The following is a 20,885-nucleotide window of genomic DNA, read 5'->3' as shown; positions in this document are numbered from 1 at the left end:
ATGAGCTGCCTTCTCAAACTGAATTATAGACCAGGTTCCTAGTAATTTATGGTTCACAGATCACTAGAAAGGTGACAAATGGGTAAATGTTTTGCTTTGTTCTACAAACAATTCAAATTACAAACAATAAATAAATAAAAGGACAGGAATTTCCTTACTATTGTTTTTGGGGGAAATGTTTAATACTTCAAAATGAATATAAGTTCGATTAGTCGTGTTTTCCTTTGGCATTTTAGTAACCATAAATGTTAGAATAAACTGTACAACCAACGAAAACCTGAGCAAATTGTTAAGTGCGATATTCATCATCCTCACTGTTTCAATGTCAGTGAAGTGAAATTCATTTGAAGAATCAAAAGAGCGAGCAAGGTTTCTCGTCATATCTTACCAAATGCATCTCATTTACGATCAAACCCACCCCTTGGTGTCCCTCAGTTCAAATTCTCCATGCGCCAATCCCAGAAAAACTAGTCAAACAGTGGATATCTACAGAAAGCCTGGCAGCTTTTGTACCCTCACTAATTTTAAAAAGCCATTGTACACTTGTACATGAATTCTCCGTCCAGAGTGGCCCTGCATGGTTTCAGGCATTTGCCCCAGACATGACAGACTGGGGAAAATTGGTGGTTTGCTTTTCAGGCAAGGATCTGGAGCTCCTGCTAACGTGGTGGTGCAGACTTGGGATGACCTTTTTACTCAGGACCAGCAGTGGAGGCCACAACACCAGACCACCCAGGCTGGTCCAAGGTTACCACTCAGGTTGGTCCTATTTCAGCCTCATGGAGAAAAGCCTTGCATTGTAAGAAGAAGGTCAATGCCTTTCTTCACTCTGCCAGTGCAAGTGCCACCACTTTCTTTCTGAAGCCTCACCCTCACTTTATCTCTGCTCTGTACCCACCTCCCACAAAGACTCATGCCCTATCAATCTCACTGCTGCCTACAACTAAATGGTGCCTTAATGTGGTTATCAGGGGTCTTTTGTTCTGAGATAATTTATTAAACTTGCTTCATTACACATCATGGGGAGGTTATGGCATAGTGGCAATGTCACTGGACTAATAATCCATAAACTCAGGCTAATTCTCTGGGGACATGTGTTTGAATCCTAACACAACAATTCAAATTCAATAAAAACCTGACATTAAAAGATTGGCTAAAGATGATCATACAAGCATTGTGAAAATCCACTTCCCATTAAGAAATAATAAAACATGATTAGAACCACAACATATTGTTCCAGGAAACATTCTTTCTTTTTTTTTGTAGGAAACTGTTTTGAATACAATCTATGAATTCTTCCTTGTGGCTACTTCTTGATTTTTCCAACTTACATGAAGATTATTGTCACCCACGATTAATGTATTGCCTATTTGACATGCCATCAATGACTCTTGATTTGTCATCTATCCTACAGTTCAGGTGCTATTTAGAGGGGCTATAGATTACTCTACCCAGTGTAATCTTCAACTTCCCATTTTTTAAATCACTATTCAAAGGATTTTACACCATCAGATCCAAGATCATCTCTTAGTATTGCACTCATACCATCTAGTACTAACAAAACTACCCAACTACCCTTTCTTTCAGTTGCATTGTCCTTCCCACCATTCCATGAAATTGGACACTGTAAAATCATTTGAATTCTTCCCACTTCTGCCTTATGATAATTCATGAGGGAATTCTAACTTTGGATAAATCCATTCCTGGTTCTCCTTGATTAACCCATGTCTTTCCAAATGAAAGCTCATTTTGCCTGTGATATGAATTTCTAGAAACTTCCTCACCATCCACATTAGGTTGATAGGCCTGTGCTTTCCTAGGTTATTCCTCCTGCTTTCTTGCACAGTTGTCTAACATTAGCAACCCTCAAAACATCTGGCACTACCTCTGTATCTTGAGGATTGAATGGTTTGTGACCAATGCATCTGCTATTTTTAACTGTGTTTCATTCAGCAACACCCAGGCATTCCATCTGGAACAGGTGACCTATCAACTTTCAGTAATGATCGAGTTTTCCAGAGAATTTCCCCATCTTATTTCAACCTATCTATAGTTTCCCACTTATCTTTGTGAAGTCAGATACAAACTATTCACTTTTGTCATGTCCTCTGCATCTACATGAAGATTTCAAGCTGAGCCCAAATGTTTTGAAATACTCAAATAATGTCATTTTACCCGGTTATGATAGTTTTTGTTTTTGATATAGGTATCTTAGGCTCTTGGTTTTAAAGTGTTTCTGCATTTTCTTCTTTTCACCCCAATGAATCAATAACTTTCTAGAGAATGTTTACGGGTCAATTTTTTTCCCTCCTTATCCACCTCTTTAAATTTGTCCGTCAATGGATTTAGAATCAAGTTTGTTTTGGGAATTTATTTATCTGTATGCACATGATTTTTTAAAATCTTCTGCTGCAGTGTCATTAAATAATCTCCCTGATTCTACTTGCTTCAGTTGTTCTGACATTTCAGTGAATTTCCTACTGTTAATGATTTTCTGCTTGACTCATGGGATGTGGGTGTTGCGGGCCGGGCCAGCAGTTATGTCCCATTCCTAGTTTCTCATGAGAAGGTAGTGGTGAGCTGCCTTGTTGAACTGAATTATAGACCAAGCTCCTGGACACAGTGATTTATGGCTCACAGATCACTAGAAAGGTGGCAATAGGCATACGTTTGCTTTGTTTTACAAACAATTCAATTTGCAAACAATAAATAAATAAATGAACAGGAATTACCTTACCATTGCTATTGGGAAAATGTTTGATACTTCAAAGTGATTACGAGTTTTTATAGTCCTGTTTTCCTTTGACATTTTAGTAACCGTAAACGTTAAAATAAACTGTAAAACCAAGAAATACACAAGCAGATTGTTTTGTGCGAAATTCATCATCTTCACTGATAATCTATTGTCTACTTACGTAAACACTGAGGGACTTCTCCCATCCATGTTCCATTTCCCACACAGCTGAGAATGGCAGGAAATGACAACTCATATCCTGGAGAACAGCTGTAGCTAATGCTTGATCCCCAGTCAAAGTTTGTTCCTTCCATTTTTCCGTTGGAAATCTGTGGTGGTGCTAAACACACCACAGCTGCAGTAAAAATGAATTGCATCAAACACAAGCTCTTCACATGCTACTGTACTTAAAATCTGTTAATGGACCTGAATATCGTTGTGTAAATATATTATTTGGAAATGCATTTCTTGAGCACGCGATTATATTAACGTATCAACATGTCACTGTATATTCTTGAATTTTCTGCCCGCCCAAAGGCATATCTGACCCATAGTACCATGACCTCCACCACAGATAGAACAGGGGTCAAATCCCAAACTGTTGGCACCAATGTGATTGAGCGACTCAGCCAATTGACCAGCAAAGAGTCTGAAACGCTGCGGCAATATATGCTTCACATGCATGTCGTAGCCTGGAGCTATGGGTTGTGATGATAAAGGTTACAACTCCTTGCCATCATTGGCTGAATAGGAATCATTCCCACTCTTATCACCTGCCAGTGGCATATATTGGAAGGCTGCAAGTTCATACTCAATTGTTTGACTGCATATGAATTCTCATTCCTTAGCTGTCAAACTTTGAAGTGGCACTTGAACCAGTAGCTCCTGGCTCATTGGCAGGGATGCTACCAATATGCCACAAGACCTCCTCTTCACTGGTGTCCATCATTGAATAAAATATAAAAATACCTTCTTTGGTTATCTAGTGTCCCGAGTATTTTGCTTTCCATGACTATAATGTCCATCTAAAAAATATTATTGATAAAGTTGTATCATTTCCAGTTCACAAAACTCCCATGTGATGTATTTTGAAACATTGTGAAAATTTGCGCAAGTAATTTCATGGAACTGCATTTTCAAACTTGGGTCAAAAGCCAGAAATGAAGATTAGTTTTTGGCATGTTTTAAGCACACTCTGCACAATCTACAAAGCTTCAGCCAGTTAAAGGCCATGCAGGGGGCTCACTGTCCATTCCACAATAGCAAATAATCTCCCTTTGTTGGAGTCTCTCTAGCACTCAGGAAGTGCGATTGGCTGATCTGGGAGTTTGAACAAAGAGACTGTGAGAGACAAGGCCAGGTAAGTTGGTTACATTCTGAAAGGCTACAGCAACTGGGCAATGATCCCCTCCAGTGAATGGTCATTGGCTGCTGTGGCTGGGGGTTGAGTCCCTTGTTTCAGCTTCTGTGACTTTACTGTCACCATCAGCTGACCACATTGGCCTGTACATAGTTCAGGTCAATGCAAGTTGCCTGCTTTGCTTATTGGAAGTTCAATTCTTTTAGAAAGGGGACCTTAATTGGCTCTGTTATTACAATTAATTGGCCTTAGTTGGCTCCAAACCTGAACGCACCTCACTGAAAATGGCTCATGGTCAGAATCATGATGTCACAAACCCCGGCATGCCAAAATATATGTCTACATACACCCCTAATCCCAACCGGACACCATGGCTAAAACTTTTAATTGCTTGATAATTGAAAGTGTTCAGATTTGGCATTTGTACTATGTGATCAAATAATTTTTCAAGATACTTGGTGCATTTAGATTGAAAACGAGCACCATTTAAGTCAAAGAATTGATGCTTTTGGCACAATAGTCTCACCTTTACACAATGGTGTTGAGCCACTCCATGTGCCATTGCTGTAGCAGGTACGGACCCTGGAACTGTCAGAACCCATTGTGTAACCTGGCTGGCACATCTGCGTCACATTTTGTCCGACCGTGAAATCATCCCCTAGTCTTATCCCATTCGTCGGTACTCCAGGATCGCCACAGGTGATGACTATGAAAGACCAGATTCGACATTATAGTGTGAAAAGCAGAGAATTGAAACACAGAAACAAATGCAAGTCGCTTTGTTTAGAACTCCATTACTCATGACTGAAGACATAAGGCTCATGACTTAGTGCATGTAATGAGAGAATGTGCAAAACTAAACTGAGGGCATTTCTTTGAGATTTTTGAAAGCTTCGTACGGTCCTTTCAAAACAAAAACATAAGGGACAGAGCTATTATTTTTGATGAATTTCCAACAAAAAAAATTGAATTTAGATTTATTTTACACATTTTTATTTGACAAATGTCTGCAGTGACTTTGTTCTTTTAGGTAGTTCCAGGGTGATATACTGACATATTGTTGATCAATGAAATCACAGGGGAGGCACAGTTTTATTTGATCACTGAGCATTTGGTCTATCCTGCCCTTTAATTTAAATTCATGCCTCCTGGTTACTGATCCCACTCTTAAGAAGAAAGGTTTCTTCATATTTACCCAATCTCTATCCTTTATACAACTGTACACTTCAATAAGGTCACTGCCCCTAACATCTCTGTTCTATCTACCTTGTCATTCATCATAGCTGAAGTGCTCCAGTCAAGGCAACATCCTGTGAAATCTCTTCTGCACCCTCTCTGGTCCAATCGCATCCTTCCTATGGTGTGGCAACCAGAACTATGACAGTACTTCAGCTTGTCTTTATTTCTTTTAGAGCTCCATCATAACCTCCCTGCTCTTGCAGTCAATGCCTCAACTAATAAAGGCAACTATCCCATATTCCTTCTTAACCAACTGTCCTGTTGCTTTCAAGGATTTTTGATATGTACACCAAGGTCCATCTAATCCTTATCCTTCTTCAGCTTCTAATATTCAATGTATACTCCTTTGCCTTGTTAGTGCTTCCAAAAATGCATCATTTCTTACTTTATAGGATTAAATTCCATCTGCTATTGTTCTGTCCATCTGATCAGCCCATCTATATCATCCTGTATTCTGAAGTTTTTCTCTTCATTATTACTACATCATTAATTTTCATGCCATCAAATTTAACCATTGATCTCCTACATTTATGTTTGGATCATTAATAAACACTACAAACAGCAAGGGATCAACAACAAACTCTAGGATACTCCACTAGTCCAGGCTTCCAGTCACAATAATAACCTTCATCAATCATGTGTATCTCCTGCTTCTGAGACAACTTTGGATCCAATTTGCTAAATTGCCCTGGATGCCATGACATCCAGTTTGCAATGCGACACTTTGTCCATGTAGATTACATCAACTTTATTGATCTCACCTACACACCTAGTCACCTCCTCAAAAGCTCAATAAAATCTGTAAGACATGGCTAGCCCTAACAAAGCAATGCTGACGATTCTCAATTAATCCTGGCCACTCCAAGTGGATATTAATTCTGTCCCTCAGAAAATTTTCCCAATGTTTCCTATGGTTCCCTGATTTATCCCTATATTCTTCTTGAATAATTGTGCTAGAAAAACTATCCTCCATTCTTTTATTCCCTTTCTTGTGTTTATAGGAGACTTGAAAATTAATGTCATCACCCCTGTGGTTTCCTTCCTTATCTCTCATTATAGCCTAGGATACATATCATCTGGGCCTGAGGACTTATCCAGTTACAAGCATGTTAAAGCCACCTACCTCTCAACTATAATTGGGTCAAGTGTGTATATTATGGTAAGAGGCCAAACCAAACAGGCAATAAAGGGTTTAACATTAAAATAATCTGTCAATAAATGTGAAGAAATAGTCACCTACTTAAATATTATTGTTGGAGTCAATGACATTTTAAAATGATTTAATCACTTAAAATTTGCATTTATGCCTGAAATTTGAACTGCCACAGACTGAAAGCAACTTCACAATGGACAAGGAAATAGCAACAACTGCAGACATTGGAGTCAGAGTCAATACAGTGTAGAGCTGATGGAACACAGCAGGTCAGGCAGCATCAGAGGAGCAGGAAAGTCAACGCTTCCAGTTTACACTCTTCATCAGGACTGGGGGGGGAAGGGAGCTGAGGAATAAATGGGAGGGGGGCGTTGGGACTTAGGGAGGGTAGGTGGAATGGTGATAGGTGTATGCAGGTAGGGACAAAACAATTCCCTTTTCCTAACAATGATAATTATAGCAGTCATTGACTTACTTGTGCAATTAGGTGTACTGCCTGACCATGTTCCATTTACTGTGCACTGTCTTGTAGCTGAGCCAGAGAGTAGGTATCCTTCCAGACACGAATACGTTATAGAGTTGGAATACGATGTACCATCAATGCGATAAACCTTTCCATTCGCCGGTGTTCCAGGATTGCCACATTTGACAGCTGTATAAACATTGGTTGAAGGCATACAGGCAAAGTTAGAACTTGAAGATCCGTTCTTCCACCACAGTGAAAATATTAACATTAATTTCATTAATAATAAATAAGTCTTGGTCAACTGTTGGAGGATGCGTTGACCTGTATTCTGCCAAATTTTCTTCATGAATATGCTGAAAATGTCCCAAAGGCAACATTAGATTAAACAATCTAGGTCATTAGCAAAGGTGAAACAAGGGTTATCCATGATAATCTAGCTGCTGAACAGTCTACATTGACTAACTGAATAAAATTACCACACAATATCTAGGATGTTGATCTTCAGTTCTTATCTACCTTCAGAGCATTGCATAAGTTCTCAGACTGTTTCCTCATTTGCTACATCTATGCCTTACATTAATTTTGGAGATAACTCTTTTTAATCAAAATTCAGATATTTTAAAGCCTTAGTAAGCCATTGAAGCAAAAGTATAAATCTCTAAAGTATAAATGACTAAAATAAAAGAATTCCATGAAAAAATATCAATAACATTTGCTTTAAATTTGTGCTATTAAATATTATGGACTTAATTACTGACTACCATTTTAATCTCCCTTGCAAGGAACACTTCGGACTGCATCTGCCATTGTAATTTGCAGGTTATATTATCTTTGTCAGTTACAGTCAAAAGTGTTCCACAGCTAACTGCTGAATATCCACTAAATTATTATCAACAATTTTTATTAACATCACCCCAAAGCTTGTCATATCACTTCTTTTGTTAAGATAGGTGGATACACAAAAGAACATTAAAATCACCTATTCCTACATGTTAAAAATGTAAACAATGTTGACATTTGTATCCATTGCAGTGCCTGATGCATATCTATTTTCATTATTTTAAATATAAAATATTTCAAAAGCTAACAGTCTGATAAAAAAAATCCACTTAATTCTTTAACCATTCATCACCTTCATTGCTTGGATCTAAATGGGTGAACAGTAGCCTCAGTCATGCAAGTTGATTGTGAATAACTGGAAGCTATTAAAATGTAAATGTCATTTTGGATGGAACTATGGCAGAGGAATTATGCCACAAAATATTTTAGAAGATTTATAGATAAAGCAAGCAAAGAAATGACAATAGAGATTCAGGAAGACACTGCATCAAATTATATATGTGTGTTAGCTGCCACAGATGAGTTAACCATTAATGTTATCCCCCATAATTTAAGAACTAGATGTAGATAACACAACACTGAAAGATTCAACAAAGTTGTTATACTTCCTAGTATATACATATATTACAGTGATAGACATTTCAGAAACTGGACGAAAGTTATACTGTTAAGATACAAACTGTACCATCATGCTTTTGGTTGTACCATTTAAGGTGGAGACTGAGGTGTTTATACCTTGGGTGACATGCTATGGAAAAATGATGATACCAGCTGAAAGACAAAATACAAAAATATATGTCCAAATTTTTATAAACGTCAAGTCAGCAGGAGACGTATTAAGAACGAATTCCTTGAAGATGAAGAAGGTATGACAAGATAAACAAAATACCTTGAAGGATTTCAATTGCATGGCTATTAACTGGGAAAACACAGAAAAAAAAAACCTTGACATCAAGTTTTTAGACATGGCATAGTATGATTCCCTCACTTAGTTCACAAAGATCGCAGTGCAATGAGTGGTTATACTAGATCCAACCTTAATTGTGGTCTATTATAGAGATAATAACAGAAAAAGAGGATAGGTTATCAGAAGGTGATGTAGCTAGGAAAATGTAGCTGTTGGTCATTCTTTGTTCAAGAAAGTTGTTGTTATCATTGCAGGAACTACAAGATCAGAGGTCAGAAATTTATTTAACATTCATGGGTATAAAAGGTTCAGAAAAGATGGAAGAATCAATTGCAAAGTCATATTTATATCTTGCAGATAAATCAGGCCTGCTGGTGGGACAACAAGTTCAAAAGTTTATCATTCTCGTGAAACATGTTAAATAAGAAGAAAAAAAAGAAACAAAATCAGAAACTGTTGGAAAACCTCAGCAGATCTGGCAGCATCTGTGGAGAGAAAGCAAAGTTAATGCTTCAGGTCCAGTGACCCTTCTTCAGAACAGTCACTGGACCCGAAACATTAACTCTGCTTTCTTTCCACAGATGCCGCCAGGCCTGTTGAGATTTTTCCAGCAATTTCTGATTTTATTTTTGATTTCCAGCATCTGCAGTTCTTTGTTTTGTTTTGTTAAGAACAAAAACCTTACATTAAGATATGCATACTACACATCGTCAAATCAGTAATAAGGAGATTTAATCTAAAAAAGATGCAGGAGAAAAGTTAGACCAATGGTAAATTTCAAGCAACCATAAATAAACTGAGAAAACCTAAGCGTTAGCATTAGAGTTTTATAACTGCAATTTATCATTATTACATGTTTCAAGAGAGATAAAGCAGGGGTCAAATCTGACCTGGTGCTTATCACATGCCTAGACAGCATGCAAGAAATTGAAATCTGCGGCACACTCCCAGGAGAATGTGACCACAGAAAGTTCAAGTTCAGCTTGATCTAGGTGTCAATTATACAGAGCATCAAGAGATCAGCAACCCCCTAAGGAGTGTAGTGGATGTGTGAACAACCATGCCTAAATTTCCAATTTGCACTTCTAATGGGCGAAGCAACAGTGGAGCATGAATTTGTAAAGGATGCCAGTGAGTATTGTTTTGAGAAGTGAATAATGAAAAAGTAATGAAATAATGTAAAAACTCTACAAGTTTATCAAAGAAGTGAAATACATTGGACAAAACAATGTTAGATCGGCTAAACAATAAATCAGAGCATAATGTAACAGGCTTATATTTCAGCAGATGTGTCAAGAAAAAATGTTTCAGACGATTTTTATTTCTAGCCTTCATTCATGCAGCCTAACATGTTGCAAACTTCTAGAATTTTCTGTCTGATTTTCAGATTTCCAGAATTTGCACCTTTTTCTTCTCATTAAACCACAAATAAAAGACTTCTCAAGCAAAGATTAAGATCCAATTAACATTTGCTATGTTAATCATAGAACAAGGATTTAATTTCAACCATCTAAAAATGTCATAAAATCTTTTAGCAATTCAGTTCACAGAACTTTACATCAGTGTGCAGCAATGATTCTATCATTCAGATTGTTCATGCACGCTCAGAAGGATGACGACACTGACTCGTAATGCGTGATCGTGAAAGAACTATAAGAAAGCTTTGCCCTAAGTTCTAGTTGGCAGAAAGCAGGTAATGATTATTCAGGATTTTGTTGCAAATAGCAGACAATGAAAGGTTGCTCACTTTGCAAATCCTAACAAAGATTTTTAAACTGTATTCTGATTAAGTGATAGTATGCAGCTCAAGATTGATATGATCTGTAATTTTTTACTCTTACGACAAGATGAACTCAAAAACCCTCAGAACCATTTCCCTCATCTATATGATGGATACCATAATGCCAGCAATGGTCCAATCTTCAGCAATAGTTCACCAGCAGTTTTCAGCTATTCATTTGAAATGAGTCTGAAAGTCTAACCATGCAGGCAGCTTAGAACATAGAACGTGGAACAGCACAGCACAGTACAGGCCCTTTGGCCCACCATGTTGTGCCGAATGTTTACCCTAATCCTAAGGTCTATCTAACCTCCACCCATACCTTATACTATCATCCATATGCCTATCTAATAGCCGCTTAAATGCCCCGAATGAGACCGACTCCACTACCCTCTCTGGCAAGGCGTTCCACGCCCCTACCACTCTCTAACAGCAACCTCCACCCGAGGAAAAAGTCTCTGGATGTCCACTCTATCTATACCTCTGATTATTTGTACACCTCTATCAAGTCACCTCTCATCCTTCATTATTCTAAAGAGAAAAGCCCCAGCTCTCTCAACCTTTCCTCGTAAGACCTTCCCTCCATTCCAGGCAACATCCTGGTAAATCTCTTCTGCACCTTTTCCAACACTTCCACATCTTTCCTGGAATGAGGCGCCCAGAACTGGACACAATACTCCAGAGGTGGCCGAACCAGGCTTTTGTATAGCTGGAGCATAACTTCACGGCCTTTGAACTTAATCCCTCTATTAATGAAAGCTAACAGACCATATGCCTTCTTAACAACTCTATCCACCTGGGTGGCAGCTTTCAGGGAACTGTGGACATGAACCCCAAGATCCCTCTGCTCCTCCACACTGCCAAGAATCTTTCCGTTAACCTTGCATTCTGCTTTCAAATTTGTCCTTCCAAAATGAATCACCTCACACTTTTCAGGATTAAACTCCATCTGCCACTTCTCAGCCCTGCTCTGCATCCTATCAATGCCCTTTGTAACCTAGAACAGTCCTCCACACTATCCACAACTCAACCCACCTTCGTATCATCCACAAACTTACTAATCCACCCTTCCACTCTTATATCCAAATCATTTACAAAAATCACAAATAGAAGAGGACCCATAACAGATCCTTGTGGTACACCACTCACAACCAAGCACCATGCTGAATATTTTCCATCCACTATCATCCTTTGTCTTCTAAGGGTCAGCCAATTCTGAATCCAATTTGCCACATTTCCCCCTATCCCATCCCTCCTTATTTTCTGCATGAGCCTACCATGGGGAACCTTATCAATTGCCTTATTTAAATCCATGTATACCACATCCACTGCTCTACCTTCATCCACATGTTTGGTCACCTCTTCAAAGAATTCCATAAGGTTTGTGAGGCATAATCTACCCCTCACAAATCCATGCTGACTATCACAAATCAAACTGTGCCTATCCAAGTGATCATAAATCCTAACTCTCAGAGCCCTTTCCAATAATTTGCCCACCACTGAAGTAAGACTAACTGGCCTCGGTTTCTAGGTTATCCCTAATCCCTTTTTTGAACAAGGGAATGATGTTTGCCACACTCCAATCTTCTGGCACTATACCTGTGGACAGTGAGGACAAAAAGATAATCGCCGAAGGCCCTGCGATCTCTTCCCTCGCTTCCCATAGAATTCTTGGATAAATCCCATCAGGCCCAGGGGATTTATCTATCTTCAAGTTCCTCAAGATTCCTAGTACATCGTCCTTACTAACATCCACCTCCTCCAGCCTACCAGCCTGTTTCACACTGTCGTCTCCTACAACTAGGTCCCTCTCAGTTGTGAATACTGAAGAAAAGTATTCATTAAGGACCTCTCCTATATCTTTAGGCTCCGTACACAATTTCCCTTTACAATCCTTGATAGGCCCTGCCCTTTCTCTGGTCATTCTCTTATTCCTCACGTACGTGTAAAAAACCTTGGGGTTTTCCTTGATCCTGTCTGCCAAGGTTTTCTCATGCCCCCTTATAGCTCTCCTAAGCCCTTTCTTCAGCTCCTTCCTGGCTAACTTGTATCCCTTTAGACCCTTTTCTGGGCTTGTTTCAAAAGCTTTCTATAAGCATTCTTTTCCCGCTTAACTAGACATTCGACCTCTCTTGAAAACCATGGCTCCCTCACTCAACCGCATCTTCCCTGCCTGCTAGGGGCAAACATATCGAGCACACGCAGTATGCATTCCTTAAACAATCTCCACATTTCTATAGTGCTCTTCCCTGCCAACATCTGTTCCCATTTTATGTTACCCAGTTCTTGCCTAACAGAATTATAATTACCCTTCCTCCAATTATAAACCTTACCCTGCTGTATGTACCTATCCTTTTCCATAACTATTGTAAAAGTAACAGAGTTATGATTACTACTGCCAAAATGCTCTCCTACCAATAGGTCTGACACTTGGCCTGGTTCATTGCCAAGCACCAAATCCAAAGTGGCCTCTCTTTGTGTTGGTCTATCTACATACTGTGTCAGGAATCCTTCCTGAACACACTGGAGAAAATTCGCTCCATCTAAACTATTACAATTAAAAAGTTTCCAATCAATATTTGGAAAGTTGAAGTCACCCATGACTACAACCCTGTGACTTCTGCACCTTTCCAGTATCTGCCTCCCAATCCACTCCTCCATTTCTCTGCAACTATTAGGGGGTCTGTAAAAAAACCCCAACAACGTGACTGCTCCTTTCTTGATCCTGATCTCAACCCAAACTGACTCTGTAGAAATATCATTCTCGAACTGCCTTTCAGTAGCTGCTATACTAGCCCTGAGTAGCAATGCCACTCCCCCGCCTCTTTTACGGCCCTCCCTATCTCTTTTAAAGCATCTAAATCCCAGAACTTCCAACAACCATTGCTGTCCCTGAGTTACACAATTTTCTGTTATGGCCACAACATCGTAGTTCCAAGTACTGATCCATGCTCTAAGTTCATCCGCCTTATTTCTGATACTTCTAGCATTGAAGTATACACACTTCAAACCATCCGTGTCCACAATTACGCTCCATCGACCACATTTCTTTATTAACAACCTCACTCCCTGTTGTGTCTGTTGGAAGGCTGAATACCTCATCCTCTGAATTACAAATCCGGTTCCCCACCCCCTGCCAATCTAGTTTAAACCATTCCGTATAGCCCGAGCAAACCTCCCTCCCAGGATATTTGTGCCCTTCCGGTTCAGATGCAACCCGTCCTTACTGTACAGGTCCCACCTTCCCCAGAATGTGCTCCAATTATCCACATAATGGAAGCCTTCCCTCCTACACCAGCCCTGTAGCCACGTGTATAGGTTTGTTAATCAGAAAGGTATTGTACTTTGTGCCCCCAACTCTCAAATAGACCCATCCAAACACGTAAAATGCCAGGAATCAACACACCCAAATATTTACCTATTGGTCAGCCACATCTTTTCCATCTAAATTCTCTAATCTTCAGATGTTTGTGCATTGCTCACAGCAGATAAATTGATAAAATACCATGCATTCAAAACAATATTTAGTCTTTGTAAGTAAGCACAGCAACAATACTGTGAAACAAAGAATATTTTAAGCGAGATAGACAAGTGCAATAACATAGTTTTATCAATTGAAGTGATTTTCACAGTGTGGAAGACAATAGCTTGTTACCATAATGTGCTTCCAGAACTGTGAGATATGTGAATTGACATCACAATCCCAGTCTACAAGCTGTTCAAATTGCATTTCACAGCTTGTTATGCATGTGGAAAGAGATATTAGATCTGTTTACTCGATATTTCAAGTGAAGGTCGTATATTTAGTACAAGCAAATAAGAATGGTGGCAGAAGAATACATACTGGTCTGTCATGCCTGTACTATATTCAGGATGCTAGAACATCATGCACAGACACCCTGAGCCTGTGACTGCAGGCACGTTAATTCTAGGAGAGGCAAAATGCCTGGTCCAACTCATGATAAATAGAAAATTATAAAATTCCTCTTTGGTAGTTTGGGTGTTCAAAAGCAATCCAGATAATATTGACTTCAATATAAGCACCACTTAGGCAAGATGGTGGCAGAGTAGGATGTTCCAGTTAGAAGTCCTCTGTTTCGCCAGTTCCTTTTCCTTTTTCTTTCATTTTTCTTCTCTCTTCTGCAGTTTTTCTTCCCTCCTCCCAACTTCTAACTTCTTAAACTTAATCAGAAGGAATAGAGAATGGAGGAGAGTCTTTGACCAGCCCAGCAAGGGACATGAGTCAGAGACGATGCCAGCGCGGGAGGCGAGTCCAGGAGGCAAAGATGCAAGATGGAGGCTGGAGCGGGAGGCACTTTGTGCCCAGGCCAGCCTGTGAGATGAGTCCTGGAGGTGAGTCCCAGGCTGGAGACCAGAACGTGGAGGCAGCGAGGCCTCTAATTCTAAAGCCCGGCATGCATGGACTCAGTGAGAAAGGACTATAATTTGAGTACTTTCTAAAGATATGTTTTATTCTTATTCTGTACTTGGAGTAATTCGAATACTTTTTACAACTTTGTATTTCTATGCTAGACATTTTTTTCTTCACTCTTTCAATTCTGTAACAAGCACTTAAAGTATCCGTACCTAGGTACCCTGTACCTAAGGTACACCAAAGCAGTGACATTACAAACTTTTCACTACACTCATTCAAGTGCACATGACAATAAAGGCTGTTCTACTCTATTCTATTCTGTTCTTTTCAAGTGCTTAATAGAAATTATTTTATTAGACCTTGAGTGCATTGAACAAAATCTTATCATGCTGCCATGCAATACATACTGGAAAGAGTTATTTTAATACTAGAATGGTCTAAGATTAACTCATTCAGTTGCAGGTTTACTTCATTTAATTGGAAAATACTGTAGGAATAGGGGCATTTCCCAAATTGTGAAAGTTATTTCTGAACCAATTATAATTATTTACGTCCTTTGTGAGGGTTTGATTAAATTTGCACCACTTGATGGATCGTCTAAAATATATGGAGCATTTTTGGGTGGAAAATATGGGGTGTTGTAAATCAGGTGTGTGGAACTCTCTGCAAGATTCATGGACCTGCATTTCCACCCATTGAAACTATGCATCATAATTATATTAAGCATTAAATACTTAATTATCCAAAAGACTTTTGGTGCAATGATTAGTGTTTAGTTTCACTGAATTACCTCTCAAGGATGACAGCATTTTAATGAAAAGAATTTTAATTAACAAATGCCACCAATAATTCTTATTAGCATGGGAATCTCATGTGACATTTATTCAGTTTATAAGGATTTTTAATAGTTTATGCATGCATACTGAAAGGCAATTTGTTTGAATCCACTTGAAAATAGACTGTTTTGACCCAGCTTCTTGTTATGCAGTTTTTTTTAAATTGGTTGTTTGGTAGTGTCGATGATGTGATGGAACTATCCATACTAGTTAAATTTGAAGTATTAATTTAGAGATTTGGAGAGTTCAGTCTGATTGTACTTCAACCAAACGCGAAGGGGAGAATGGGTTATTCAACCAAAACTTTTGTTGATAATCTGCTGACATAGACCTCTGGTAGCTTTTCATTGGCATCTTTTTTCTTCTGTTCCTACATTGTGTTAGATTCCTCTCCAAACACAAAGAAGGTTTTTCTCTTTGTATCACATTACAATAAACCTAGAGCGTCTCTCATGGCTATTTTTCAATGCTATCTAGAAAGTCTCTGTTTTAAGAAGTTGATGGTTTACAAAAACAGGAGTGTGCTGGGGTTTCTGAAAGCTATAACAAGCTAAACGTTTAAGCAGTATCCTTTGTAACTAAGCAGCTGACTTGATACCCAAGAATCTGGGCACAACAGGGGGTATTGTCACGTGAGAAAAACCTCTAAAAATGTAAAGAAATCAGGTATACATGAGATCATTCAATTCCTGCTATCATGTACAAACTACATATGCATATAGACGAAAATTGGACATTCAAGTTAAGTTTTTCACTAGTGTCTTTGTGTGGAGCATCCAAGACTATGATGTTTTCTATTGGGTTGAAGGATGAAATCGAACAAAATCTACTGTTCTTTCATCATGCCTGGCAGCCTCTAGGGAGAAACCAATCAATTACTTTGTTTTGGCAAAGTGGGCATCAATCACTGGCATGATAAAGAATGAATCACCAATTTTCCAAAGGTTAGGTCAATTGTTACAGCTTGGGACGATCCTGAGGAATATAAATTTGGGACCAGGTTTATCTTCAGAGCTACAGGTAATGTAATGTGTGACCTGGCTTCAGGCTTGGAGTTAGCTGCTTCCACAAGTCACAGAGATCTGTAGCCTCCCAATGAAGCAGAACTGGAGGGAACATTGCTTTTACTTCTTGGGAGTTAAGCTATTCTGCCTCCCCTTCTGAAATTTACCTTTCTTTGCATCACAGGTCTTACTTCTACCCACTTGCTTGATGTTCTGCCACATCCACCATTCCAGCCGCAATAAAGATGAAACAGCACAAGAATGTCGTTGGTGGTTTGTACTAAAGCCCATGAGAGTTACTTGTCATAAAGTTTGCAACCATCAAAACAGCCGGTCAACGAGAATTACAAAAGCTAACCAAATACCGAGCTAAATGGAACTATTAGTCCTGCCCATGGCTGAATCAGGATAAAACAACTGAAAGTGGTTCTTGGTCAATATGAAATGTCTGATGAACATTTTTAGCTGAAACAGAAGCTTGCACAGTTTGCGAGAGTAATTAGATGCTTTCATCGAGGGAGTAAATCCAAGATAACTGGATAAAGAGAACACACAAAGGCCACTGTGAAATGTATGCAATGGGCTCTGTTTTACAGAAACGGTTGTCGACACTTACGTAAAGAACGTCGGTGAAGCTACCTATAGTATGATAGTGTGTGATGTAGCAAAGCAAAGCTTTGCATAGGCATGTATCGTATTCTATAACAAAGTAATATAAAAAATTGGAGCCACGTATCAAAGATTAAAATAGAGTTTTGAATAAACAGCCATTATGAGATATAACTGTATTTCTGTCAAAGTTCAGTGTAAGGTGGATTGAAGCGACACCCCCCCCCCCCTTATCAGCAAAGGAGTACTGTCTGTGGTGTGTTTGAATAAGATGTATTGTGAAGGCTAATAATAAGGGGATCTGGTAAATGCCATGATATCATGAGTTGGCTTAAAGCTGTCCATGCACTGTTCACATCATCACATGTTTAATCTGTTTGGAGGTGTATCATAGAATCTGTACAGTGCGGAAAGAGGCTATTTAGCCCATAGAGTCTGAACCGATCCTTTGAAGAGCATCCCACCCATATGCAGACCCCTATCCTATCCCTGTAACCCTGTATTTACCATGGCTACTTCAACTACCCTACACATCCCTAGACATGACGGACAATTCAGTATGGCCAATCTACCCATATATAGTCAATTAAAAATACAATTGATTTGTAACAGCCAAAGATGGGCTAAAAGTACATGTATAAAAAATGTACGTTTGCCTTTGTTCAGTGGAGTAGCCCTTGGATTGCCATAGGCTTTCTCCTGACTGATGTACAACAATAAGCATGTTGATGCTAAAAGTGGATCTGGATGATGAGTGATTAATTTAGTCTTTCCTCTCCAACAAAACAGAGAAGCCCTTAAGATGTGTGCATCCCTTTAGATGTATTGCCTTCCTTAGGCCTGACATAATTTACAATTTGTGAGCATGATTTGCAATGGGTGAATCAAATGATTATAACGTCACATTTGACAAAAGTGTCTTCACACAGGAATTAGGATCCATGTTTGTTCAATCATTAGGCTGTGACTTATTTCAGGTGGAACCAGGAAAACAAGAATGTGACCGATCTGTTAGGATGTTGGTGGCACTTGCCATGACTGATTCCAAGTACTAACATTAATATTAACTGCACAAAATTAGTCACAATGAGTTACAATTCTGCTTTTCTACTTATTTTCCCTTGCTCATAAAATTTCCACATTGGTGGGATCATAAAATATGCAGTAATAGATCATCCGTTGCGTTAAAACTTCTGGCTAATTTATTCATTTTCAATGTTGCCTAGTGGGGGAAATCAACTGATAAAACAAATTGTTAGAGTTCTGTCAGTAAACAAGAAAATAAGTAATGGCTCACTAATGTCGGAAAGTATGAGCCAGGAATCTGTTGTGGCCCAAGATCTCGCTTGGAGAATCAACGTCAGAACCACCACTCAGAACATATGAAAACACTACCATATTAAAAATGAATATTAATAATATAATTGTGGATGGCACCTGTCTATATGAGATTGCTAAAGAATGACCTTTTGTACTAAAGTAATTGAGGCTGTTAATTTATTACACATTCAAAGGTTGCTACAGCAATGCTGGGAGTCACAGTTTAAGATCAAATATTGAAATCTGTGCTTAGCTTATGACTTGTGCTCCATCAGAAAACATACCATCTTGATATCGTTCTGTAGGAAATGCACAAAATGAAATGTGTTGCGTACAGCGCAAGTGAAAGTGTTTGTAATGAAAACTCTGCCATAATTCAACCGGAGAGAAAAAAAAACACTAAAAGCACAATCATTGCTCTGCCTAATTGCAGTTCAAATTTAAGTAGAGCACAAATTTAGTAGGCAAAGTGTTATTTAGTGTTATATTTAAGTAGGCATTAGTCATGGGTCACAGGTAGAATTGTGGCTGCTATGGCAAAACATTATAGGTTCAAAATCCATTACGGAGACTTGAGAACATGTCAAGGTGAACACTGTGATGCAGTTCAATAGCAATGCTGCACGGTTAAGATAAGAACATAACTAATAGAACTATTCAATATGATTGTTGCTAATCTTCAGCTTCAAGCCCTTACTTGCCCGCTTGGCATTTCCCTTGATTCTCTGAGATACTAAAAGTCTGATTATCTTGGCCTTAATTACATTCAGAAGCACCCACAATTCTCTTGGGCAGAAAATATCAAAATCCACAATCCTCTGAGTGAACAAATTTCTCCTCACTAAATGGTCAGCCTTTTAATTCTCAGTCTTGTGTCCCTAGCCAGGTGAAACATCCCAGTCTTTACCTGGTCAAGCTCCTTCAGAATCTTACAGATTTCACTGTGATCACCTTTCATTCTTCTTATCTCCAGAGAATATAGATCCATTTTTTCAGTCTGCCGTAAACGAAAAAGTATCTCATTCTAGAGGCCAAAGTAAAAGCCTTCCTGCACTCTCCAATTCAACGTGCTTCCATATTAACATATTCCAGATGAGATCTTAGAAAATCATGATGGTTCAGTGGCATTATCACGAGACTATTAATCCAGAAACTCAGCCTAAAGTTCTGGTGACCTGGGTTTGAATCCAGCCATGAATGGAATTCTTGCATGGAACTAGAAATCAATAAAAAAATCTGGAATTAAGAATCTACTGATGACCATGATATAGTTGTTGATTGTTGGAAAAAACCATCTTGTTCACTAATGTCCTTTAGGGAAGGAAATCTGCCATCCTCACTCCGTCTGGTCTACATATGACTCCAGACCCACGGCAATGTGGTTGACTCTCGACTGCCCTCTGAAATTGCCTAGCAAGCCATTCAGTTGGACCAATTGCTACAGTCGCAAAGAAATAAAACAGGGCAGATCACCTGGTAACAAAGTGAGCAACAGAAAAGATATTGGCAGAAACAGCCCTGTTGACCCACAGGGTCCTCCTTACTAACATCCGGGGGGCTTTTGCCAAAATTGGGAGAGCTGTTGCACAGATTACTCAAGCAACAGCCTGACATAGTAATACTCATGGAATTATACCTTATAGACACTGCCCCAGAAACCACCATCACCATCCTTAGATTTATCCTGTTCCAAAGGCAGGGCAGAGCCAGCAGAGGTGGCGGCATAGTGGTATAAAGTTGAGAGGGAGTTGCCCTGGGAATCCTCAGCTTTGACTCTGAACCACATGATGTCTCGTGGCAGAGATATTAGGAACTGCAGATGCTGGAGAATCTGAGATAACAAGGTGTAGAGCTGGATGAACACAGCAGGCCAAGCAGCATCATAGGGGCAGTAAGGCTGACATTTCAGGCCTAGACCCTTCTTCAGAAATGGGGGAGGGGAAGGGGGTTCTGAAATAAATAGGGAGAGAGGGGGAGGCGGATAGAAGATGGATAGAGGAGAAGAAAGGTGGAGAGGAGACAGACAGGTCAAAGAGGCGGGGATAGAGCCAGTAAAGGTGAGTGTAGGTGGGGAGTTAGGGAGGAGATAGGTCAGTCCAGGGAGGACGGACAGGTCAAGGGGGCAGGATGAGGTTAGTAGGTAGGAGATGGGGGTGGGGCTTGAGGTGGGAGGAGGGGATAGGTGGGAGAAAGGACAGGTTGGGGAGGCAGGGACGAGCTGGGCTGGTTTTGGGATGTGGTAGGGGGAGGGGAGATTTTGAA

At 39.4% G+C, this 20,885-nt stretch overlaps 1 protein-coding gene across 1 annotated transcript in view; it reads right to left on the bottom strand.

The window, feature by feature from the left end:
• csmd3b (CUB and Sushi multiple domains 3b) overlaps positions 1 to 20,885 on the bottom strand; it is a 1,719,816-nt gene that overhangs the window by 34,144 nt on the left and 1,664,787 nt on the right. The window contains 3 exon segments of the mRNA XM_048595770.1: positions 2,916 to 3,089; positions 4,621 to 4,800; positions 6,962 to 7,138. Coding sequence (XP_048451727.1) covers positions 2,916 to 3,089; positions 4,621 to 4,800; positions 6,962 to 7,138 — 531 coding nt within the window.

The sequence above is a fragment of the Rhincodon typus genome, chromosome 4 (genome assembly GCF_021869965.1).
Source record: "Rhincodon typus isolate 14 chromosome 4, sRhiTyp1.1, whole genome shotgun sequence".
In the NCBI taxonomy this organism is placed as follows: domain Eukaryota; kingdom Metazoa; phylum Chordata; class Chondrichthyes; order Orectolobiformes; family Rhincodontidae; genus Rhincodon; species Rhincodon typus.
This window is presented reverse-complemented; position numbering and strand designations above follow the sequence as displayed.